Genomic DNA, 26,113 nt, shown 5'->3' on the forward strand with positions numbered 1-26,113 from the left:
TATACCCACCAGTGTGATGTGGTGGTTGACTAAGCACCATCAGGGCATGATTATGTCCAAAGAGGAACCTATGAAAACAGTGCCCCAGCGGCCGCGGGCCTGCGGGAGGCAGCGTCTGGGGGCTACGGGAGGCAGCCGCAGAAATCAAAACCACAAATCTGTTAGACAAGTTCCAGCGGGAAGCCGGCTCTCGATTTGTCTCGCCTCCCAATTGTCCCCCTGCTGGCAGGAACTGAGGCGATCGCTCCATCAGACCCCGAATCCCTTTTGCGTTCTGCGCGGAGGCCTGCAATCCTCCCCCCTCCCCCTGCTCTCCCCTCGCGGTGCTGCCCACGAGATGCCGCCCACACAGCTCTGCCCAGACTAATTCATGTGCCTTGGATACTCCCTCTGCCGGTTTTCTCAACATTTCACGAAGCAAACAGTCCTAGCAAGACCGGGTAGGGGCAAGGGGAGGAGGGGAGAAAACTCCAACAACATCACAGAACAGCCTTAATAAAGGACCTCGGCATTTCGGGGTTCCCAGTGATTTGCGCATCAGGCATCGTTTTCCAATCCGGAAGTTACATGAATGAGAGGAGGGCCCCTTCACAGCCACGCTCCCATGCAGACCGCCAGCCGTTCGGCACAGAGGCAGCCCCCAGCACAGCAAAACCAGTCACACATACAAAATTCTAAAGAAGACAGTGTCAGGCACAGCTCACTGACCATCCCAGCACCCGCTGGCCATCCCCTTCCGTCAGGCAGCTTGACCAAAGAAGCTAAAAAGAAGCTGCTTTCCTTAGCTTCCGTTGAAGCTGGGGAGTAGCCACATGACATAACTGGGGCTAAAAGAACCTCAGTGGGATTTTGTTGGGGGAGTTGTGGGAAAGTTCTTGCTTTCCAGGTAACAGAAACAGTCACACTGCCCCCCTTCTGCTTCTCTCTGTCTTGCATGGAAATGTGATATCTGGAGCTGCAGCAGCCATCTTGCCACCAAGAGGTGATAAGGCAGGAAGGAAAAGGCTGAGAGAACCCCCAAGATGCCAACTCAGAGCCCTATCCTGGTTCAGTCCCAGCACCTTGGGCCTTTTTATATGGGAAAAATCAACTCCCATCTGTTTAAGACACCCATAGCTCAGGTTTTCAGTTACTTGCAGCTAAAAGCATTACCAGTTGATCTGAGACCTCATCCTTAATCTATATAGCATGATCTCTTTACTGATTCAACGCTATTTCTATCATACCAGGTTTTAAGGTAGATGTCTTATCACTTGATCCTTAAAGTTTCTTTCTTTCTTTTTTTTTTTTTTTTTAAGTTTATTTTTGAGAGAGAGAGCACACTGTTAGTGCAGACACTGATGCAGGACTCGAACCCACGAACCGTGAGGTCATGACCTGAGCCAAAATCAAGAGTCGGATGCTTAACTGACTGAGCCACCCAGATGCCCCTCATCTTTGAAGTTTCTTTTTTTTTTCAACGTTTTTATTTATTTTTGGGACAGAGAGAGACAGAGCATGAACAGGGGAGGGGCAGAGAGAGAGGGAGACACAGAATCGGAAACAGGCTCCAGGCTCTGAGCCATCAGCCCAGAGCCCGACGCGGGGCTCGAACTCACGGAGTGCGAGATCGTGACCTGGCTGAAGTCGGACGCTTAACCGACTGCGCCACCCAGGCGCCCCATCTTTGAAGTTTCAAACCCACTTATCCGAGCACCTATTATTACTTGTACGTCTCCACTCAACAGTCTCAGGGCCACTCCGACTCAAAGGGTCAGGACTACGTCTCTTCCAGACTCCCTACCGCAGTCAGTAGCTCAGTCATCTGCTTTGTGTCCAGGTCAGGGTCCTTCCTAATGACACCATCTCCCACACACTGTCATCCAATAGGTAATGAAGTGCTGCAAATTTCACCATCTGAGTATTTTTCTAACCTACCCATCTCCCCCCACTACTCCCGCCCATAGCCTAAGTCATACACACCTGGACTATTGTCACAGCCTCTTAGCAGGCCTGCCTGCATCCACACTGCCCTTTCCACAGTGAATTTATAAAAACCACAAATTTGACCGTGTCATTCCCTTTCTTAGAGTCCTTCCACGGTTTCCCATGGCCTCCATGATAAAGTCCAAACTCCTTAAGACCTAAAAGGACACGCCTGATCTGGCCCCTAACCCTCCCCTCTCCAGCTTCTCCAGCCCTAGTTAGTCTTTCCTCCTGGCTCTCTGTTCCAGTAATACTGTCGTTCTTCCAGCTTCTCAACGTCATCAGATACATTTCTACTTTGGGGCCACCACGCATGATGTTCCCTTTGAAAGAGCTCCCCTCCAGCTTCATGGCTTTGCTTTAACCCTTACTCATCCCTCTGGAGCCCAAACAGTGACTTTCTGTTCCAGATAATTATGCTTTTCTGTTCTAGATTTCCAGTTCTTTTTTTTTTTTTTTTTAATAGTTTCCATTTCTCTTCTGAGAGTCACCATCTGTTCCCTCATTATGACCACCTTTTCCTTTAAGTCCCAGACCATTTATGTAACAGATGTCCCTGGCTTTCTCTCATAATTCCAACATCTGGGTCATCTCTGAATCTATTTCTACTGGGCTGTCCCCTCTCCCCTCCCCTTTTTCTTTCTTGATTGTGAGCCACAGTTTCCTGATTCTTTGCAGGGCTAGTACTTTTTTTTTTTTTAATTATTATTATATGTTGGACACACAAGTAAAAAACCAACCACGTAGGGAGTCGAGATCATATGGTCTCCTCTAAAGGTGTTGAGTTTTGTTCTGAGAGTTCCTTTTGAAACTGTCAGGCTCACTTCTATTTTTTATTAAGTTGAGTCTATTCTGATTTTGTCTTTGGTTCTAGGGGGTCATCCCTACTTCTCACATATGGCCTTTTGGGGCTCTCAACTCCATACTGCTGGCTGGGCCATAACCCCAAGATCTCTGAGCACCGTGCAGTCTGCTCGTGTCTCTGGTCTCCTCTCAATCTTGTTATAACCATTTTCTATTAGGCCTTATAGAGTCCTGCTTTGTGCACATGCAGCCCTCAGCAGAGGCCCTGCGGTGAACACAGATTTCTGCTCCCCCGCACCACTCTCACGCCACACCCTGGTCTCCCGATTTTCAGGGAAAACGAAGTGCTGACCTCCAAAGACAGCTTTTTCAATAAACCTGTGCAGGAGTTCAGCGAGAACCAGGTGAATCACCATGGTAACTAACAGTTTCCGCTGAACAGTTGAAAACTCACAGCTGATGAGTTCAAGAATAATGTCCCTCAGTGAGATTATAACATTTTCAACTGGAGGCAATGGTCAAAAAAAAAAAAAAAAAAAAAAGAGCTAATTAGATGGCCTTCCCACAATGCCTAGTACAGAGTCAGCTTGGGGTGACCTGGCTTCCCTCCCAGTAACACAGTGGAGTAGACAGGGGCTCCCACGGCCTGGGATGTTATACAAAGCAAGGTCCTCAGCTTTGTTTTTCTGTCTCTCAATATTCCTGTGTGCTTAAAAGGAGCAAGGCACTGTGTTAACAAGTTCTAATGGGTAGTTTTCCAAATCCATATGCTATTCTCTGCTACCTTCCGGATTAATTATAATGGGAAAACTGCTTCATTTGAGACATGTCTTCTGAGTGAGAAAACTGGAGGTCACATATCCATATGGCACTGGTATTGTGAGTTGGTGTGCTGAAGTTCTAATTCAGCCAAGTTTTGCAGCGATCGGGGGTTATTTTTAACTTTGTGCTTTCTTTGCATATAAGAAGTACAGTATGGGGGGGGGGGGAGTGCCTGGATGGTTCAGTCGGTTAAGCACCCGACGCTTGATTTCAGCTCAGGTCACGATCTCGGTTCGTGGGACTGAGCTCCGCGTCGGGCTCTGTGCTGACAGCACGGAGCCCGCTTGGGATTCTCTCTCTCCCTCTCTCTGTCTGCCCCTCCCCTCCTCAAAACAAATAAACTTAAAAAAAAAAAAAAAAGGAAGTACAGTATTGGATCTGACCCAAAGTCCATTTCAGCCCACTATCCTGTCTCCGACAGAGCACCTCACGGGCTGCTACGGATGGAAAGAACTATCCGTCTCGTGATGTCTTTAACTTTTTAAATCCTGTTTACGTCCAGTCTTAAGCTGAAAAATATGGAGATGATCTAACTGCCACGGGAAACATCTCTGATATGCTCTAGTCACTTGTCTCTGGAGTTTCCGGGAGCGATCCCTCAATCCCATATCCTGAAACTCGGTAACCTTGGAGGGGATCTTGCACGGAGTGGTTCTGGCATACCCAGAACGGGTTCTTCTGCTCAGGCTAGTGGTGATTTAATAAGCAGTCTCCCCCTTTCAATGGCTGGCTTTGCCTTGAATCCCCGACCGCATGAAAAGCCAAAAGGCACTTTAGAGACCACTTGGTCCCACCGTCTCCTTCTAATGATGAGAAAACGGAGCCTCCCGACTCACACCAGTTTATACTGTTAATCAGGGACACAGGAGTTAAAATCGGAGCTTTGGCTCCTGGCTTAGTTAATTTTCACTCTGGCTTTGCTTCCTGGAGACCATCTCTTCATGCCTTTTAGACTGTCTTCTCTGGACCCTCTGAAATGTCATTCTATCTGGAGGTTTTACTAGTACTATACCAATGAAGATGCCTTTTTTTTTCCTTTCTCGCTTTACAATTGCAAATAAAGTCATATGTTTTTTGGCCTGTATGGCAACACAATGATTGAGTGTTGAAAGGTCAGCAAATAACAGCCAACGATGACCTCCAGGGGCCATTCTGGAAGTACCCCTAAAACACTCAAATCCATTACCCTCTAAATGAGCGGTCCTGAGTCTCATGTGCCACACCTGTGGCTCTAAGAGCCCTTGCCAGAGTTCATCCTCAACAGCGAGTCTCTGAAATACCCAGAAGACCTTGGCATTGCCTCCCAACACGTGCGGCACTAACTGGGGCACCTGCAGGCTGACACTCACCTTCGCATAAGCAGTTGTCTTAAGAAACCACTGCCTGAGGTACTTCTGTTCCACCTTTGCTCCAGAACGCCACGAACAGCCATGCTCATCCACCTGCTCGTTGGCAAGCACCGTTTGATCCACTGGGTCCCAGTTGACCAAGGCCTGTTGTAACCCATAAAACAAAATGGTGAAATCTGGTGAGCATCCTGAAGAGGGTCATTTTCAGCTTCTTACATGTGAGAAGATCCGTAAGCGCGGTATCTCTGTATCTCTGCTCTGAGGCTTGAGGGCATCTCCTTGGAGTGCTGCTCGCCAAGGAAACCCCTAGCAACCTCTATGCTTTCATCTTGGAACAGGCTCCGGAGCCTGGGAGTTGAGACGGCAGAAGAGTAGGGAGAGCCTAAGCGTGTCTCGTCCCTCGGATGCAGCTAGATGGTTAGCGAATCGTTCTGACCACCCGAGAATCAATCAGAGGTGTGAGAGAACAAAAACTGCCAGTCTGCAGGTAAAAAAGCGACCACCTTGTGGAAGGTACGGCGTATGGAGAGTTGATCTGGGGGAGACAAAGCTACAAGTGTGGCAGCAGGGAGGAAGCCTGGTTATGGAGGCTACCGCAAAGTATTTTAAGCAGCAGAACCCAAAATTTTAACTTTCAGAAGTCCGTTACAGTGGGGGAAGTGCCTGGCTTAAAGGCGCTCGGGTGGCAAAGCGGGAGGAATGCTAGGAGTGACAGCAGGGTCTGAGGGTCCCCTGGTCACAGGAGGGATGGGTGGCACCAACATGCCACGCTGCTTGTATGCACAGGAGTGGGGAACTGAGGCTGTTTAGGGTAGTACGCAGGGGTTCTGACTTTCTGCTGTTTTGACGTAAACTGAACTGCTGCGCGGTCCTGCGGCCGCTTTCCTCACGCAAGCTGGCAAAAGCGTGGTGAGAGCCTCTCTCAGAGGCACAGAGCCCCACATCGGGCTCTGCGCTGACAGCACAGAGCCTGCTTACATCTTCCGTTTCCCTCTCTCTCTCTGCCCCTCCCCTGCTCTCTCTCTCTCTCTCTCAAAAATAAACATTAAAAAAAATAACAAACATAAAGAATTGATAATAATAGCAGAGGGATTTAACATCCCACTTACAGCATGGACAGATCATCTAAGCAGAAAATCAATAAGGAAACAATGGCTTTGAATGACACACTGAACCAAATGGACTTAGATATATTCAGAGCATTTCATCCTGAAGCAGCAGAATAAACATTCTTTTTTTCTAAATGCTTATTTATTTATTTTGAGGGGGGAGGGGCAGAAAGAGAGAGAGGAAGAGAATCCCAAGCAGGCTCCGCACTGTTAGCCACAGAGCTCAATGCAGGGCTTGATCCCATAGATGGTAAGATCATGACCTGAGCCAAAATCAAGAGTTGGGCACTCAACTGACTGAGCCACCCAGGCACCCCGTGAAAACACATTCTTTTTGAGCACACATGGAACATTCTCCAGAACAGACCACATACTGGGTCACAAATTAACCCTCAACAGGTACAAAAAAGATCAAGATTATACCATGCATGTTTTCAGATCATATTGCTCTGAAACTTGAAGTCAACCACAAGAAAAAATTTGAAAAGTTCTCAAATACATGGAAGTTAAAGAACATCCTACTAAAGAATAAATGGGTTAACCAAGAAATTAAAGAAGAAATAAAAAAATACATGGAAGCAAATGAAAATGAAAACACGACAGTCCAAACCCTTTGGGATGCAGCAAAGGCAGTCCTAAGAGGGAAGTATATTGCAATTCAGGTACATCTCAAGAAGTAAGAAAGGTCCCAAATACCTAACCTTATACCTAAAGGAGCTAGAAAAGGAACAAATAAAGCAAATAAAGCCTAAAGCCAGAAGAAGGGAAATAATAGAGATTAGAGCAGAAACAAATGATACTGAAACAACAACAACAACAAAAACAACAACAACAACAACAACAACAAAAAACAGTAGAACAGATCAATGAAACTAAGAGCTGGTTCTTTGAATTAACAAATTGATGAACCTCTAGTCAGACTTCTCGAAAAGAGAAAGGACCCAAATAGATAAAATCATGAATGAAAGAGGAGACATCACAACCAACACCACAGAAATACAAACAACTGTAAGAGAATACTATGAAAAATTATATGCCAACAAACTGGGCAATCTGGAAGAAACAGACAAATTACTAGAAAGTCACAAACTACCATAAGTGAAACAGGAAGAAATAAAAAATTTGAACAGACCCATAACCATCAAAGAAACTGAATCAGTAATCACAAATCTCCCAACAAACAAGAGACCTGGGCCAGATGGCTTCCCAGGGGAATTCTACCAGACATTTAAAGAAGAGTTAATACCTATTTTTCTCAAATAGAAGGAAAACTACCAAACTCATTCTACAAAGCCTTGATTCCAAAACCAAAGACCCCACAAAAAAGGAGAATTACAGGTCAATATCCCTGAGGAATACGGTTGTAAAAATTCTCAATAAAATACTACCAAATCGAATTCAACAGTACATTAAAAGAATCATTCACCATGATCAAGTGGGATTTATTCCTGGGCTGTAGGGCTTATTCAATATTCACAAATCAATCAACATGATACACCACATTAATAAAACAAAAGACAAGAACCATACGATCCCATCAATAGATGCAGAAAGAGCATTTGACAAAATACAGCATCCATTCTTTCTTTTTTTAATGTTTTTAATGTTTACTTATTTTTGAGAGACAGAGATAGAGCATGAGCGGGAGGGTGGGGCAGAGAGAGAGGGAGACACAGAATCCAAAGCGGGCTCTAGGCTCTGAGTTGTCAGCACAGAGTCCGACGTGGGGCTTGAACCCACGAACTATGAGATCATAACCTGAGCCAAAGTCAGATGCTTAACCAACTGAGCCACCCAGGTGCCCCATACAACATCCATTCTCGATTAAAACCTCAACAAAGTAGGGATAGATGGAACACACCTCAACATGATAAAGGCCATATAAGAAAGACCCATAGCTAATATCATCCTCAATGGGGAAAAACTGAGAGCCTTTCCCCTACAGTTAGGACCGGGACTAAGGATGTCCACTCTCACCATTACTATTTAACATAGTACTGAAAATCTTAACCTCAGCAATCAGACAACAAAAAGAAATAAAAGGCATCCAAATCGGAAAAGAAGAAGTCAAACTCTCACTATTTGCAGACAACATGATACTCTGTGTAGAAAACCCAGAGGACTCCACCAAAACACTGCTAGAACTAATACACGAATTCAGCAAAGTTGCAGGATATAAAATCAATGTGCAGAAATCGGTTGCATTTCTATATACCAATAACGAAGCAGCAGAAAAAGAAATCAAGGAATCAATCCCATTTGCAATTGCACCAAAAACGGTAAGATACCTAGGAATAAACCTAACCAAAGAAGTAAAAGATACGTACTCTGAAAACTATGAACTCTGAAAACTATGAAAGATATGTACTCTGAAAACCCTTATGAAAGAAATTAAAGAGGATACAAAGAAATGGAAAAGCATTCCATGCTCATGGATTAGAAGAACAAGCATTGTTAAAATTATTACTACCCGGGGCGCCTGGGTGGCGCAGTCGGTTAAGCGTCCGACTTCAGCCAGGTCACGATCTCGCGGTCCGGGAGTTCGAGCCCCGCGTCAGGCTCTGGGCTGATGGCTCAGAGCCTGGAGCCTGTTTCCGATTCTGTGTCTCCCTCTGTCTCTGCCCCTCCCCCGTTCATGCTCTGTCTCTCTCTGTCCCAAAAATAAATAAATGTTGAAAAAAAAAAAATTTTTAAAAAATAAAAAAAAATAAAAAAAATTATTACTACCCAAAGCAATCTACATATTTAATGCAATCCCTATCAAAATACCACCAGACTTTTTCACAGAGCTAGAACAAACAATCCTAAAATTTGTATGGAACCACAAAAGACCCTGAATAGCCAAAGCAATCCTGAAAAAGAAAAACAAAACTGGAGGCATCATGATTCCGGATTCCAAGCTATACTACAAAGTTGCAGTCATAAAGACAGTATGGTACTGGCATAAAACCAGACACACAGATCAATGGGACAGAAGAGAAAACCCAGAAATGGACCCACAACTATATGGCCAACTAATCTCTGACAAAGCAGAAAAGACTATCCAATGGAAAAAAAGACAGTCTCTTCAACAAATGGTGTTGGAAAAACTGGACAGCGACATACAGAAGAATGAAACTGGGCCACTTTCTTACACCATACGCAAAAATAAACTCAAAATGGATGACAGACTTAAATGTGAGACAGGAAACCATCAAAATCCTAGAGGAAAAAGCAGGCAAAAACCTCTTTGACCTCAGCCACAGCAACTTCTTACTAGACACGTTGCGGAAGGCAATGGAAACAAAAGCAAACATGAACTATTGGGACTTCATTAAGATAAAAAAACTTCTGCACAGCAAAGGAAACAATCAACAAAACTAAAAGGCCGCCTACGGGATGGGAGAAGATATTTGCGAACGACATGACACAGGGTGAGTATCCAAAATCTATGAAGAACTTATCAAACTCAACACACAAAAAACAAATAACCCAGTTTAAGAAATGGGCAGAAGACATGAATAGACACTTTGCCAAAGAAGACATCCAGATGGCCAACAGACACATGAAAAGATGCTCAACATCACTCACCATCAGGGAAATACAAATCGAAACCACAGTGAGATGCCACCTCACATTTATCAGAATAGCCAAAATTAACAACACAGGAAACAACAGGTGTTGGTGAGGATGAGGAGAAAAGGGAACCCTCCTGCACTATTGGTGGGAATGCAAACTGGCGCAGCCACTCTGGAGAACAGTATGGAGGTTCCTCAAGAAACTGAAAATAGAACTAGCCTATGACCCAGCAGTTGCACTATTAGGTGTTTACCCAAAGGATACAAAAATAAGGATACAAAATGGTACATGCACCCCAATATTTATAGCAGCATTGTCAACAACAGCCAAACTATGGAGAGAGCCCAAATGTCCATCAACTGATGAATGGATCAAGAAGATGGGGTATATAAAAATGTGGTATATAATGGAATATTATCCAGCTATCAAAAAAGAATGAAATTCTGCCACCTGCAATGATGTAGATGAAGCTAGAATGTATTATGCTAAGTGAAATAAGTCAGTCACAGAAATACAAATACCGTATGATTTCACTCGTGCAGAATTTAAGAAACAAAACAGATGAATATATGGGAAGGGAAAAGGAAGAGGAAAGAGGGAAACAAACCACAAGAGACTCTTAACAACAGAGAACAGGGTTGATGATGAGGGTTGATGGAAGAAGGTGGGTGGGAGACGGGCTAGATGGGTGATGGGTATTAAAGAGGATACTTGTGATGGGCACTGGGTGTCGTATGTAAGTGATGAATCACGGAATTCTACTCCTGAAACCAATACTGCACTGTATGTTAACTAAAATTGAAATTTAAAACCAGTATCCTTTTTATTATTTTATTATTTTTTAATGTTTATTTTTGAGAGAGAAAGAGACTGTGAGTGGGGGAGGGGCAGAGAGAGAGAGAGGGAGACACAGAATGCGGAGCAGGCTCCAGGCTCTGAGCTGTCAGCACAGGACCTAACGTGGGGCTCGAACCCACGAACCGTGAGATCATGACCTGAGCCAAAGTCAGACGCTTAACCGACTGAGCCACCCGGGTGCCCCCCAAAATATATCTTTAAAAAAAAAAAAAAAAAAACCAAACAGGTTTGGGAGGAAGCCTGTGAGTATCTGTCTAATCAAGTTTGGTATCTTCTTGTGCCAAAAGATGAACCTATGTGATTGGAAATTTTAATAAACACAGGAAAAGAAAAAAAACATGGTACCTGGAACTTCGTAGAATCAGGTTGTTTTAGGGGAAACAAATATATTTATTTGAATAGAAATAGCTAACATTTACTGACTGATTGCCATATGCTAGATGCTGTGCTTAAGGGCCAAACTAAGGTTGGCTCTTCCAATCCTGCACAACCACATTTGGAGGTAAGAATATTATCTTTATTATTTTTACTTGCAGCAAGAATTACTATCAAATGCCACTCACTGGGCGAGAGACCTTTGTGGTGTTAGTAGAAAACCTGCCCCTCATGCAGCACACTATCTACACTTGTGAGTTCATAGACCAGCCAGTGGAGGTAAGAATATTATTCCCCCCAGATTGCAGAGGAGGAAATTGAGGAACAGAGAGATTAAATAACTTGCCTGAGGTCACGCAGTCAGTGACAGAGAAAGGGCAGGAACTCAGGTCTCTCAAAACTGTAAAACTTTTTTGCAACTTTTAAAAACTCCTGTTTACGTTCAAGTAGAACATACAGAGAGCAGTGTGGACAAATCTGAAGTGTACAACTCAACAAATTGTTATCATCACTCATTATCAAGATAAAGAACATTCCCAGCATCCCAGAAAATTCCGTGGTGCCTTCTCCTAAGTCAGTATCTGCCCCCGAAAGGTAACAATATTCCAAGATCTATGCCCATACACGAGACTGGCTCACTCTGAACCTACAGTCTTAGCCACTATGAGGCTTCTCTCCAGACTTCTAATTAGTTCCTATCGTCATTTACAATAAATCCCTCTGCCGTCAAAGTTCACTCCTTTATGACATTAAGGTAAATCATAATACAAAGAAGGTAATGAATATGGGGAGATGTGTCTGGGCACTGAAATACCCTGACTTGATACACATTGTTTTCAAAAAACTTTTTATTTTTAATTTTTTTAATGTTTATTTATCTTTGAGAGAGAGAGAGAGAGAGAGAGAGAGAGAGAGAGAGAGAGAAAATGAGTGGGGGAAGGGCAGAGAGAGAAGGAGACAGAGAATCCAAAGCAGGCTCCAGGCTCTGAGCTGTCAGCACAGAGCTGGACGCAGGGCTCGAACTCAGGAACCGTGAGATCATGACCTGAGCCGAAGTCGGCCGCTTAACCGACTGGGCCACCCGGGGGGGCCCCTCAAAAATTTCTGAGAGAAATAAAATTTTACTAAGCAATTCTAAGACGAGATGATGCTGAGCATTGTCCGTTTCCCCCTCCAAATCCTCTTTCCACCGTGGTCTGCACCCCAGAAAGTTGACCTCTGCGGCGGCATTAACTTGGACCCTTGCCCTCCAGCTGTGCTCAACCAGTGGGAGGTGCCCCCGGGGGACTTCGCAGCCAGGCCTCCTCTAATGGTACCAAAGGCCACACCCTCTATCACAGAGGCCTCTGCTACTGTTCTTCCAGTCCTAGTATCGGCCCCCTCAGCCTAGGGTGGCAAAGGCTTCCCTCTGGTGCGAATGTCAGGTGTTTGATCACCCCTTGCTGGTTTCCCTAAACTCTACACGAAAACAGTCTTTTTATTACATCTTCTTCAATAACTGCTTTCCGGTGTATTCCCTATTTCCCACCACGACCGTGACTGATCCAGAGATATGTCTAAAAATTAGGAGTGGAGGACAGACTAACCCATCTATGGGCTGTGCTTTGACAACTGAAACGCAGGGCGTCCAGTTGAAAAACTTAATAAGCCTGCAAAGCGTGGAGGCGGGATGGGAAAGATCTGTACGGAATGATTTGTCCCTCTCATTTCAGGGTCCGGAAAAATCTTGAATCCATAAATATAGAAAGACAAAATAGAGGACAAAAGTGCCTTAGGCCTAAAAATTTTAGGCTGATAAAGTAAGGATGAGTATTATAGCTATTATTTCCTGTATTAGGGGCTAGAGAGAAGGGTACCACTTAAAATAAAAGACAAAAAAACAAACAAACAAAAAAAGACCAAGTATTGTTTAGGAACATAGACAAGTCTTTCATGAACCGCCCCCAACCCGCAAAAGAGGCACAGCTAAAACTGTATAGAGAACAAAGGAAAAAAGCCCGGGGCACCTGGGTGGCTCAGTCAGTTAAGCATCTGACTCTAGGTTTCTGTTCAGGTCATGATCTCATGGTTCATGAGTTCAAGCCCCGCATCGGGCTCTGTGCTGACAGTGCAGAGCCTGCTGGGGATTCTCTCTCTCTCCCTCTCTCTCTGCCCCTCCCCTGCTCCCTCTCACTCTCTCTCTCTCTCAAAATAAATAAACTTAATTTTTTTTTTTTTTTTTTTACTTAAAAAACAGAAAAAAGAAAAAAAGCCCTTCATGCAGCACTTCTGCCTCCGGCCCCCAGCAAACCTCTAAGGAGACAGGAGAAGCAAACAGTACCACAGACTGCAAAAACAAACAGGACTTTATTTTCTTATCAACATTTCCCACATGGCCTGGCATCTCTCAGGCTCTAGGTTACAAAAGGCAACGAGGGAGATATGCTCCTAAGAGGCTTACACATTATCGTAAAACCCCGGCGTTGAATGAAAGACAAATACAGGCAAAACACAAAACCAATTTCCCCCCAGTGAAAGTCTTGGGGGGAGAGCAGAAGCACCAAAGGAAATAAGATCTGAAATCGAAGAGGCATCGGCTGGGAGAACCCATTCGCATTTCTTCCCAGGACCACAAGCCAGCCCACCCACAGACCTGCAGGGCTCAGGCTCGGCCTTTCCACAGGTGGTCGACCCAGGGGTGGGCCACATGCAGGGCCCCCGGGGTCCTGGATGTGCAGAACGTGCAGCCTCGTGAAGCCACCAGGAACTACTTCCCAAATCCCTTTTATCGGGTCTCCGTTCTTTTTTTGTTTATTTTTTTTTTTATTTTTAAAAATCTTTATTTATTTTTGAGAGAGAGACAGAGTGCAAGCAGGGGAGGAACAGAGAAGGAGACACAGAATCCAAAGCAGGCTCCAGACTCTGAGCTGTCAGCACAGAGCCTGATGCGGGGATCGAACCCACAAACCGCGAGATCACGGCCTGAGCTGAGGTCGGAGGCGTCAACCACTGAGCCACCCAGGGGCCCTAGTGTTTATTTATTTTTGAGAGAGAGAAGGAGAGAGAGAGAGAGTGTGTGCAGGGGCGGGGGATGGGCAGAGAGAGAGAGGGGAGAGACACAGAACTCCAAGTGGGCCCCAGGCTCCGTGCTGTCAGCACAGAGCCCGACGCGGGGCTCGGAATCGTGAACCGTGAGATCGTGACCTGGGCCGAAGTTAAGACGCTTAGCTGACTGAGCCACCCGGATGCCCCTTGGGTCTCCACTCTTATAAACTGTCTCTATCCTACAGCTTCCCTTGAAACCAGGATCTTCTCTTATCCGGCATTCCTGATTTTCACATCTTGAACATTTACTTGATGGACATCCGGGTTTGTAAGCAAGCACAGTCTGCTCACAAACAAGCAAGCACAATTACTATTGTTTCTGGACAACCTCCTTGACTACAGTCATTTCCTTCCCTTTTCCGGTTGGCCCTTCTGCTTGCTATCATCCCCTAAAAGTCAACTCTGTGTTCCTTTATAGTTACCTGGCCTTATTTGTAAAATACAGCCTGTACTTGTACTTTGAAATCAACCTTAAATCAATAAGTAATTAAATCAATACATGAAATCCTTAACACATCTGCAAACATGCTGAACTCTAACAGATCTTGCTCGCTGCTTCCCTCACTTAAATTATCTCGCAATGTCACAGAAGGAGCCGTTCCAGATCAGAGAATTTCCCCAGTTGATCAAGGGTTAAGTACCAGAATTCCTATTTTTTTGTTCGTTTGTTTGTTTGAGTGATCTGTGGGAAGCTTTCAGAATGTCTTGTAGAAATGCACAACGTGGGGCACCTGGGTGGCTCAGGTCACGATCTGGCGGTTTCATGAGTTTGAGCCCCGCGTCGGGCTCTGCGTTGGCAGTGTGGAGCCTGCTTGGGATTCTCTCTCTCTCTCTCTCTCTCTCTCTCTCTCTCTCTGTTCCTCCCCAACCTGTGCTGTCTCTGTCTCTCTCAAAATAAACAAACTTAAAGACAATTTCTTTAAAATGCATACCGTGACCCAATCATAAACATCAATCGGCCATGTTCACAAGGATCGATTCTGGGCAATAACGGTGGGTGTCCCATCATTTTTGCCTCCTCCCACCTCCCCTTCTTGGCCCCTGGGTTCTCAGAGGTGTGGGCAACTACGGGCTCCGTTGGAGATTCTTGGGGCAATTTCTCCTCGAATTCTCATGTATCACTTCTCCTCTCTATGGCACGGCAGCTGCGTGATACCTGCCGCCCCAATGTGCCTCCTGTTCCAAACCTCCTGCTTTCTAATCTCCTCCTTCCCTTTACTAGGATGCTCCTTCCCTTTGCCCCTCCTGGGTCTTACCCTTCACACAGGGTGCCAGTCCCTTCTAGATCACATCCTCCATTAGCACCCTTCCGTCTCCTGACCCACACATCACTCCTCGGGCGCTTGGCTACTCTCCACCATTTCCCTTGCTTCTTTCTCCTCGGGCTCTGCTTTCATACTACCCAAAAACCTTTCCTGAGTGTGCTCTCAGGCAGCTTCAGGCTCCAGAAGGATGTTTTAGGGTATTGATTTTCTAAGGTCCATTAGCTTTTTTCCTGACAAAACGATGTGTAATTAAGGAACGCCACCTAGATCGCATGAAAAGGTTGAACTCTCAAAATCCATCTCGCTCCATTCCATCCAGGAGGGGCCTGGGCTTGGACAGAGTCCGGAGAGGACGGTTTCTAAGGCTACCGGTTATTTACCGTCACCACCTTCCAAAGCCACGAGGGGGCAGAGCGGGACAGGCTGCCTGTTGGTACAGTGTTTCCTTCAGTAGCTCCCCCACCACGAGGCCACACGGCAAACCCAGCGCAGGTGGGTGCCATCAGCACTGTCACCAGCCGCCTCCGAAATCACGGAGGAGGCCAAAGACAAACCCACAGATTAGGTGGCCTCCATAATTCCCCAGAATGCCCAAGCATAATACAGCACCCTCCCCGCTAACTGCATCCACCACATTTTTTTTTTTTTTTTTAAACCAGAGAGGTGAAACTCACGTTCTGCCAAGCGGAGGTCTTTATATTCATATTTTTGGCTGGAAATATTTTTGTTTGGCAAGAGCAAGAAGAGATTCCTTTTGCAAAGGAAATGAGCATTTTGATGGATGGGGTGAGTCAAGAACAAAAGACTGCAACACTCCAGTTATGTTTAGTAATGCTCTGCTGAAACGCTTTCCCTAAATCTAAGTTCATTTGTGCAGCTTCTAAGCAGAACTGTCTTTAAGGGTTAAGGCTATTTCCTATTTCAAAAAAAGTTACAACAATGCCATTAGAGGAAAGGTATTAATATGCGGGTTGTTTTTGGCTAAATATGCTTTACAGAGTATGCTATGTGCAGGTTTTCTAAAGTCAATTAGCTTTCTGATGTTAATTTCAAAAGCTTGTATTTTGAAATAAACCCTAGGAATGGAACGCCAACGGACACCAAGATGTTTTAGGTGTTAAAGCCAATTTGAAAATAGCTTTCCAATAAAAGGAGACCCATGGAATAATACCCTGGATTGGGGCTAACACTGATCTTCAAACAATACAGCAAGTGTGCGTTTTTTGTATTCTACTTATGATTTTTTCTTAAGATCATGACAATTTAGTGGACACAAAAAAAATCAATACACCAAAAGCCTTTCAGTCCACAACCAGCAACAAAACCACTATCTTTCTAAAATAAATAAACATTAACAACTTTTCTTAAGTCTTTACTTTAAAAGAAATTAAATTGACCCAGGAGAGTCCACAGTGGTTGAACATCAGGATGGCCCAGTAGCACAAAATTCTCAGTCAATGCATCCCAAATGTTAATGGGGACTCAACACTTTCTCCGAAAAAGTACAATCTATTCAACAACATAGTATTTTAAAATAATCAACATTTTAATATTCTTAACTTAAAGATGGGAGCTGGGGTAGGGGCTGCCTACTTTGTACAATGGTTCTCCAAGTGTGACCTCTGGGGGTCCCTGTGGCCCTTTGCCAGGGATCTGCAGATCAAAACTCTTTTCGTTACAATAATAAGACCCTGTTTGCCTTTCTCCTTGTGTTCACATCTGCAACAATGGTGCAAGCGTGATGGTGGCTGAGACCTTCGGCCCTCAGCATGAATCAAGGTGGTGGCACCAGACTCTGCCAGCAGTCACTGGATCCTTCCCTACTGTGCACTCAGCAGAAAGGGGGGAAAGTCGGTTTCACTAATACTGTGCTTGACAAAGCCATAAAACGTATTCACATTCTTTTTGTTTTTAATTTTTAAATGTTTATTTTTGAAATGGAGACAGAGCATGAGCAGGGGAGCAGCAGAGAGAGAGGGAGACGCAGAATCCGAAGCAGACTCCCGGCTCTGAGCTGTCAGCACAGAGCCCGACGCGGGGCTCGAACTCATGAACTGTGAGATCATGACCTGAGCCGAGGTCGGACGCCCAACCGCCTGAGCCACCCAGGTGCCCCCCTGTATTCACATTCTTACATTTTAACACTTGAACACACGTCCTCTTGGTATTTTCTGCGACGCAATGGGACGCAGGCATAAGAAGTGCGGCCACACAAAGTGACAGTTGTCTCGGGGAAAAAGCACAGCCACAACTGTCTGGGTGGTGAACCGGAAGGAGTAGCCAGTTTTTTCAATAACTTGTGTTTCCATGTGAAAGAATGACTAACGATAAACTATGGTTATTGACACGTAGGAGTCTGACAAACGTTTTCTCAAAATTAAACAAAGCAAGCCTGTTGCTCCAAGGAAAACCACGGATGGTTTCTGCTGCCAATGATACAATCTGAACTATGAAGTGAAAATCAGAATTTTAGGAAACTTGTATCCGGCCACCATGAACTTCACAGCTTCCTACCACTTAAAAACTCTTCTGATGATATTCCTGCGGGTGAAATATGTCAACATTTGGAAGATCTACGTCACTCACTACACCTACCGGTGTTTTCCAAGTGACCAATGTGTGATGTTACAAGAGTATGTGTGGGTAAAAAAATAAAATCCACCCAGCATGCAGGACAGACGGATGCATCATAATGGAAGAGTACAAAAGTTCACTGATGTTTCAGATTTAACACCGCAACTCACCTTTAAGAAACCGATGCTTGTTGAGTTTGGGCGGAGTATCAAAAAAGAACATTCGTAATGATCTTAAACGGGTATTAAAATATTCCCCCGCTTTGAGCAGCTTCCACGCAGTTAGTTCTTCTGGTGTTTACCATCGTAACTTTAATAAAACTACACTTCAGTTTTGACAGATTATCTTTAGACGGTTCTATTGACCCATGAAACAAGATACTCCGCATGGTCATTCAGCCCTCCTCCCACCCCCAACGCCTCTTCTCATTCTTGGGTCTTTGCTACCTTGACCTTTCATAGCTACCTTTCTAACTATAAGAAAATAGACGTACAGCTCTAGTTCCTGATCTATGCCTCCTTGTTATGAACCATAAAGGGACCACCTCACGCTGGCTTCTACTTCTCTTCCCCAGTTTCACCTCCTGATTTTGGTCAGCCATACGATGTGGATGTCGAGGTGTACGGCATTTTGGTTTTATTCTGAACTTCACCACGAGGCTTCTGCGTTGGTCTCCCTACCGACCCTAAAAACTGTTCAACTTCAAACAGAACACTTACGTAAGTTCTGTTCACCGCAAGACCCAGCTGTGTGATGTGACCGCAGAAAAGCAAATGTGATTCTATGTCATGAAATCCCTCTGGTCAGAGGAGAAGGACTCAAGCGTAAAGGGACAATGGATTTTCTACTTGTTACTCCTGAATTGGCTAGACCGGTGCAGCTGGTAGGTCATTCTGTTTCGATGGAAATGTTCCGTGTCTGTGCTGTCCAATACTAGCATGAACGCATGAACGTGGCTGGTGACTGAGGACCGTTATTAATATTATTCCATCTGAATTACTTTAAGTATCAACAACCACACGCTGCTAGCAACTACTATACTGGAGAGTACAGCACCCGGCCACACTATGGCAGTGTTTCCCTCTCTCTCACCATCTGAGGCTTATTGACCATTACTGAGCCCCTGCAGTAAAAGCCCCTCCATTTCTTGGGAGACCACGATGTGCAGGCACTATGATAGCTGTTCTTTAAACAGAACCTCTGGGGGCGCCTGGGTGGCTCAGCGGGTTAGGCGTCCGACTTCGGCTCAGGTCACGATCTCGCGGTCCGTGAGTTCGAGCCCAGCGTCGGGCTCTGGGCTGATGGCTCAGAGCCTGGAGCCTGCTTCTGATTCTGTGTCTCCCTCTCTCTCTGCCCCTCCCCCGTTCATGCTCTGTCTCTCTCTGTCTCAAAAATAAATAAACGTTAAAAAATTTTTTTAAAAATTTTAAAAATTTAAAAAAATCAACAGCACCTCTGATCTTCCCAAGGCCATGTGAGGGAGATGCTATCACCCCTTTTAGCAGATGACAAACCACAATTCCTGGAGTGAGGTCGCCCAGCCGGCACTCCTAGCTGAGCTAAGAGTAGAGAAACTTCCGCTCTTCCTATGCTCCCTGCATGATATCATTATCGGCACCAGATACTCTGTGGTAGAATTAAGAAGCCCCAGCCCCGTTCCGGAGGCACCATGCTAAGCCAGGCAGTAGTTACTCTCTGGGTCTGCTAAAAATGATTCCATGAACTTGAGGCAGTGCTCATTTTCATTGCTCCTGTGCAAACAGGGTCTGTATGTTAATTAACAACGATGTGCTCTAGTAAGACTGAGGAGATAAAAAAATTCTTTAATGCGGGTAACTTTGGATGCCTGGGTGGCTCAGTTGTTAAGCACTGACTTCGGCTCAGATCACGATCTCATAATTCGTGAATTCGAGTCCCACGTCGGGTAGAGCACAAGCCCCACTTTGGGTAAAACACAAGCCCTGTTTCTCTCTCTTTCTCTCTCTCTCTCTGTCCCTCCTGGGATTCTCTCTCTCTGCCCCTCCTTACTCACTTATGCTCTCTTTTTCACAATAAATAAATAATAAATTAAAATTAATTAAAATAAAATAAAATAAAATAAAATAAAATAAAATAAAATAAAATAAAATGCAGCTATCTTTAACTTACCTCCTTTTGATAGGCCAGTCCAGCCTCATAGAGTTTAATAAAGAGGTACTGAGTCCACTTGTAGTAATCTGGCAAACATGTAGTTATTTCCTGCCAAAGAGGAGGAAAAATCAGTCACAGGCCATTGTAAACATTCCCCCTCACATCAGTATCAACAGATGCGTTGGCCTCGCGATTCAATTTTGAAAAGCGATCACACCGCAAAAATATTCACCAACTTACATATTTTCTACCAATTCATAAAGTGAGGGAAGAAGCAATTCATTCTGGAAAGAAAGGAGTTGCTGAAACGCCACCCCTACCTTTCCCAGGGTCAGTTTAATGAAAAGAAACTGAAAGTTTTCTGCACACCTCTCCCCCCTATCCATGCAAGTAACAGATGAGTTACATTGTACGAAATTGGGTATCACCATTTTTGTCAGCACGTATTTTGGGAATCGTGATGCTAATTCGTGAACATAGTTCATTTTAAAAGCAATCACAGAATTCAAGACGAATATCTGCCTGCTTCAGTAGGACGCTCATTTGAAAACAAATCTTGTGTTTCTACGTATAACTGGGACCTGGAAGCTCCTTCAGACTCATTTATATTCCGTGACTCAGGCTGTTGCCTGGTTTAGGAAGACCCATTAAAATCATTATTAGAAATTAAACTTAGTGAGAAATCACCTGGCTTGTATTTCCAAGCCTAAATCCAAGGTTCCAAAAATCTGTTTTCTGCCCTGAGAACACATTTGCTACAGAATCTTTAAAAATAAGTTACTGATTAACCAAGCTCTACGTTGAAAAATTCAAGTAAGCGTAAAACCCTTACACTATACCACATTGTTTCTTTTCTAGTGCTCTTGAACTTCAAGAAAATAGCTAACATAGAAATGAATGCAGGGTAGGGCCAAATCGTTCCATTTGGGATGGACTACTGATACAAGGCATACTTCTATCAAAAGTGCATATAACTCCATCTTTCTTTGAATGAATGAATGAATGAATGAAGAGAGACTTGAAAACTCAGGATGGGAGGGCCAGTGTGACAGGAACCTGGCAAGGTGTCAGCTAATCTCCTGGGACCCCCAATGGGCTATTTTTTCTCATGTAAGATTCCCGGGTCCTTTTATGTGCTAAAATAGCACAGTAAACTCTGAGAAAACAAGGAATTCAACTCTGATCACTCTTCCACTCCCAATTGCAAGGCAGGTAGTGAATAACCCACTGGTGTAATGGCTTTGCTCACACTAGAGCTGTCCCCTGGTGGGCTGGCCCCATGCCATGCCAAGGCTGTGACCCACACAATACAGTCCCGAGGCCCTAGGACACCAGGTCTGCAGGGACATCATGCACAAAGCGCTCTGCCAACTCCAGAATGGGACCGGCACACTATGGGAGGGCTTGTTCCCCCAAGCCTCCAAATTCATCTGGTATTTTATTATCTTTTGTCCACCCCGCCACCTGCCCACCCCAGACCTTGCAGGCGTGGCACACACAACCCATTTTCCTCAGTTTTCTAGAAAAGCCACCTAAGAACTCCCATTTTCTAACAAAACCCAGGGCAGGAGCAATGTTCTAGTACGTTTCATTTTGCTCAGGTTGAGGCACCCCCAAAGCACTGTTGAATGAAAAATAAACTACACAGACGCCAAGAACGCTTGCGTGCTGAATCAAATTTGGATCCCTCATGTAGGTTTCACAAATTAAATTCAAATCACAATGGTCCACAAGATGAACTGGGGCAGGGGGCGGGTGGGGGGTGGGGGAACTGGGTAAAAATATTCCCAGACCTTGTTATTGTGAACGTCTTTTAAAATTCTTATCCATTAGTTTAAGGAAAGACATAAAGCAAATGTGACCAAGATAATGACAACTGTTACACTGAGGGAAACAGAGTTCTCTTTTCTCTATTAATTAATTAATTAATTAGGGGAGAGTGGAAGCAAGGGAGGGGCTGAAAGAGGGGGACAGAAGATCCGAACCCGGCTCTGGGCTGACAGCAGTGAGCCGGATGTGGGGATCAAACTCATGAACCGTGAGATCATGACCTGAGCCGAAGTCGGACACTCAACTGCCTAAACTACCCAGACGCCCCTCTATTTTTCTATATATTTAAGTTTTTCATAATAGAATATCAAAATACTTCAAATGAATATATATACATATACATGTGTATGTACGTGTGTTATGTTCTCAGCCCCTGAATCTGCCTCCATGTTGAGAGAAAAATTAAACAGCAATGGAACATCATTATTATCTTCATCTTGGTTTATGGTTTTGAAAATTACTTTTACTAGAAAAAAAGATAATAGATCCAGTCGGGGGGGAAAAAAAAAAGATCACTATCCAACCAAGCACTAGCCTTTCAGTCAGACGAGTAACGCAAGGCGTGTTCTCAGAAATGAGGGAAGGTGAGGTGAGGTGAGGTGAGGCGAGGGATAAGGGACCCTGGGCCCCCTTCTTGCGCCCTTGGCCTCAAACTTGGCTCTGATCCATTTTATTTATATTGGGTTTCTGCGCATATTGTTTGAAAAACAAGTAACGTCAGCTGCTAAGAGTACAGCTTGAAAACCACTGCTCCAAGGACCATAATCCACTCCCGACAGTTGGATTTCAACACGTGTTCACCTCGTTCCCACTGTCCCCCCGCGTCGCCTGCCCAGAGGAGATCCTGAGGACAGGATATGCCCTCCTGACCGTTTACTCCCATCTGCTGCCCACAGGGCCCAGCCGGCACCTTCAATAGCATGCACTCTGCTCGTGAAGAGACACCAGAACAAGCACTCACCAGGCTTCCCCAGGAGCCAGGCCCATGAGAACCACAAACATGCTGAACCCGGCTCAGAAACACATTTCCTGAGGGGCGCCGGGGTGGCTCAGCCGGTGAAGCCGGCTCGACTTCGGCTCAGGTCAAGATCTCGAGGTTCATGAGTTCGAGGCCCACGTCGGGCTCTGTGTTCACAGCTCAGAGCCTGGAGCCTGCTTGGGATTCTGTGTCTCCCTCTCTCTCTCTGCCCCTCCCTCACTCGTGCTCTGTCTCTCTCTCAAAACTAAATATAAGAAGGAAAAAAAAAAAAAAGAAGAGAAATGCATTTCCTAAAAAAGTCACAGAACCCTTCTGGAACCTTTCTTGATTTGCTAATTTAAAAGACCCCGTCCCCCCCCCCCCCCCAGTCCCAGTAACTATTTCTGGGTGTCTGATGCCTCATCTCAGCGAAAATCATCAAAGACATCTTGATGGAATTAAACCGCTTTAAAAACTTTGACTTTGGCCAACCGGCTAGAAATTTCATGTTTGGGGAACTATTTACTTAAATCCCACTCCTGCAGACAAAGGTCTTCTGGGGGGGTTGGAGTTCAAGGGGATATAAAAGTCGACACCTTTATGTAGATCTATGTGGAGTACGGCTGAATTGCAGTTGTTAACAGCCCTTGCTTCCTTCCTTTTCCTAAGAAAAGAGTTGTCAACACAGACCATCCTCTCTTCAGGGACATCTGATAATGCCTGGAAACATCTCTGGCACTACTGTAGTGTGGTGGCAGGACCCTACAATGCACAAGACGGTCCCCAGAACAAACACTTATTTAGCCCAGAAGGTCACCGGTACCAAGGGGAGAAACCCTGTGCCGGCAGATGAAGAGACAGTGAACAAAAGCAACTCTCTACTGGGCATTCCAGAAAGAGCCCTAAAAGTGGAAACACAAGTAAATTAACTTGGCTTGCCCTCTCCAGCTGGTGGGAACGCATCTCTGTGAAGTACGTCTCGCAGGTACACGGGAATTATGCGGTGGGACCCAACTCCCCACCCTTCTACCAACTCCAAGACCAACAGGCAGAGAGACCTATCAAGTCTGCAACCCCGCTTTGTATGCAAAGTGCTACTCACCGGGAAACGAGTGATTGATTCTGCGATCTCAATTTGAAATCACGTGGTATGCCTCCAAGTAGTTTTCTGACTTGGCAAATCTCACGTAATGACTTCATGTAATAAATTTCCTCTTTTGAAATTGGAGACGCAGACAGTTTTTCTTGATACAACATCAGTTTACCCCCTCCCACGAGACAGTTGCTGAATAGATAAGAGTTTAAATAAACGTCTGTTGGAATCTCGCCCCCCTCCAGGCCCAGCGTTGCCAGTGACCCCAAGGGGGAGCCCTGTGTCCATGGGCCTGTCAACCATAGATGCCCGCAAGCTGGGGGGGCGGTGCCAACCTGGTAAAAAACTCCCCCCCCCCCCCCCCCGTGAGACCACCGGAGAGGTCAAGCGAAGGATGTTCACCGTGTTCCAAACCGCTTTTCGTTCCCCTGCTTTCCTCTGCCCTGTTTTCCAAACAAGCCAACACCCATGTTGCTGTAAACTCGTTTTTATAACAAAACCAAGTAATTCAAAGTTATAGCTCCAAAAACAGCTGCAATTCAACCGTACTCCACGTAGATCTACATAAAGGTGTTGACTTTTATATCCCCCTGAACTCCGGAAAGCACAATCTAGCTGTCAGGAGACTAAATTTATGAATCTAGGATCTCAACTGGACTCATTCCTCCATGCTGCAATTTTCCATTTTACGATACCGGGTTTTTAGCATTAAAGTATTTTGCACATTCACAGCAAAACAGAGAGCCCAATGCAGGAGGTGTGCTCCCTCAGAACACAGGTGAGGCTCCGAACATCATCCTTTGGGGCGCCTGTCGGTTAAGTGTCCGACTTCAGCTCAGGTCACGGTCTCACGGTTCCTGAGTTCAAGGCCCGTGTCGGGCTCTGTGCTGACAGCTCGGAGCCTGGAGCCTGCTTTGGATTCTGTGTCTCCCTCTCTCTCTGCCCCTCCCCTGCTCGCACTCGGTCTCTCTTTTTCTCTCTCTCTCTCGAAAATAAAAATAAATAAATAAGTAAACATTAAAAAAAATAAAAAATAAAAAAAGCAAACATCATCCTTTGAGGCCTGCCTCCCATACCTCACAAGGCGCACGAGTTAATAGCAAAATCGGCCTTGCCAGGAGCTCCTGTTACACAGTGATTTAGCCATGACGAAGCCTAAGAAGACTGGACCTACTTTCCCGTCTGTTCATGACATACACCAGCTTTTGGTCTGTAAAGGAAGAATCCGGGCAGTCAGTCACCTTCCATGTACCTCACGGAAGGTCTCCTCAGGCTCACGCTGCTCACTACAAGTAGAGTCTGAGAGAGCCTGATCTACGGGAAAGACGTACCACTTGGAAGCCAACCGACGGGTTCGAGTCCTCATATCGACATTAACTTTGTGACTCTAGCCAGGTGTCCCCGTCGAGAACACTGGGGTAACGGATCCCACCCGAGAGGACAAACGCAGTAATGTTTGCGGAGCGCGTGCTGGCCACGTGGGTGAGGTGGCTGATGCCACTTCCCTTGGCTTGGCCCAGGGCATGTCGTGGAGCAGTGAGACTGGCCTGGCTATCACACGCTCAGAGGCGGGGGCCGCTGGGACAAGGCGAAAGAGAGACTGGAGGACTAAGTCACTGTCACTCACCATCGCTATCCCTTCCCGAATATCGGCCTTGTGACTAAAAAGAGGTGGCCTTTAAGAGGGGAAGGGCCAACACATGACCAGATGGAGTACTCCACACGTGGCTGTTCGTCACCTCTAGGGCACATCCACCCCAGGCAGGGAGAGCCAGATAGGTCACCTCCCCAATGCCCCTCTGCTCCAGCAGGGTTTACTTGGGTCTCTGTTCCTTGGTCCCTTGGCGTCCCTGACAGACATCGGTCCCAGATCACAGAACAGCTGACATCACGCAAAGCCATCATGCATTGTCTGCCTTGCAACCTCAACTTATTCAGGGTAGCTATCAGGATCCAACAAATGAAACAAAAACCTAAGGCGGCATGTTCGTCCATCGTTTGGAGGCCACGTACGCTGGTAAGAAAGGCAAGCAACCACCACGCGTCACGCTTTCCAGCGACAAGGCATTTGCCACCTCTCCCCAGTCTGTGGGCCTCCTGCCTTCAAAACAATGAAGGCTGGAAATGGAGGACAGAGGGGCCCATGGCCCTTTTGAAAGACTGATCTTTCCTACCAGGCATTTTTGTCCTCTGGTCCTTATTGCAACGGAGCCAAGGGAAATGTATGGTAATGACCTCGTCTTTTTTATTCCCTCTGTTTCTCCAGTTCTAGAGGGAAGGGGTTCTGAAAGTATAGCATAGCTCAAAGGCCAGAGGAACCAGCCTCAGGATTCATATTG

General features: G+C 45.5%; 1 protein-coding gene across 15 annotated transcripts in view; it reads right to left on the reverse strand.

The window, feature by feature from the left end:
• Positions 1 to 26,113, reverse strand: part of LARS2 (leucyl-tRNA synthetase 2, mitochondrial) — a 194,054-nt gene that overhangs the window by 90,205 nt on the left and 77,736 nt on the right. For 14 of the 15 annotated variants that reach the window (XR_015248421.1, XR_015248419.1, XR_015248423.1 and 11 more), the window contains 2 exons: positions 19,912 to 20,001; positions 4,941 to 5,084 (listed from right to left, as the gene is read on the reverse strand). Coding sequence is in view for 9 of the 15 variants with exons in the window: in XM_086698442.1 (XP_086554568.1) it covers positions 4,941 to 5,084; positions 19,912 to 20,001 (234 nt within the window). In the remaining 6 variants the exon portion in view is untranslated. Of the gene's footprint in view, positions 1 to 4,940; positions 5,085 to 16,782; positions 17,009 to 19,911; positions 20,002 to 26,113 lie in introns of those variants that run through there. The other variant, XM_086698449.1, reaches the window with a different exon arrangement.

This window comes from Puma concolor, chromosome A2, assembly GCF_028749965.1.
Source record: "Puma concolor isolate L17-30 chromosome A2, mPumCon1.1.hap2, whole genome shotgun sequence".
Lineage (NCBI taxonomy): Eukaryota > Metazoa > Chordata > Mammalia > Carnivora > Felidae > Puma > Puma concolor.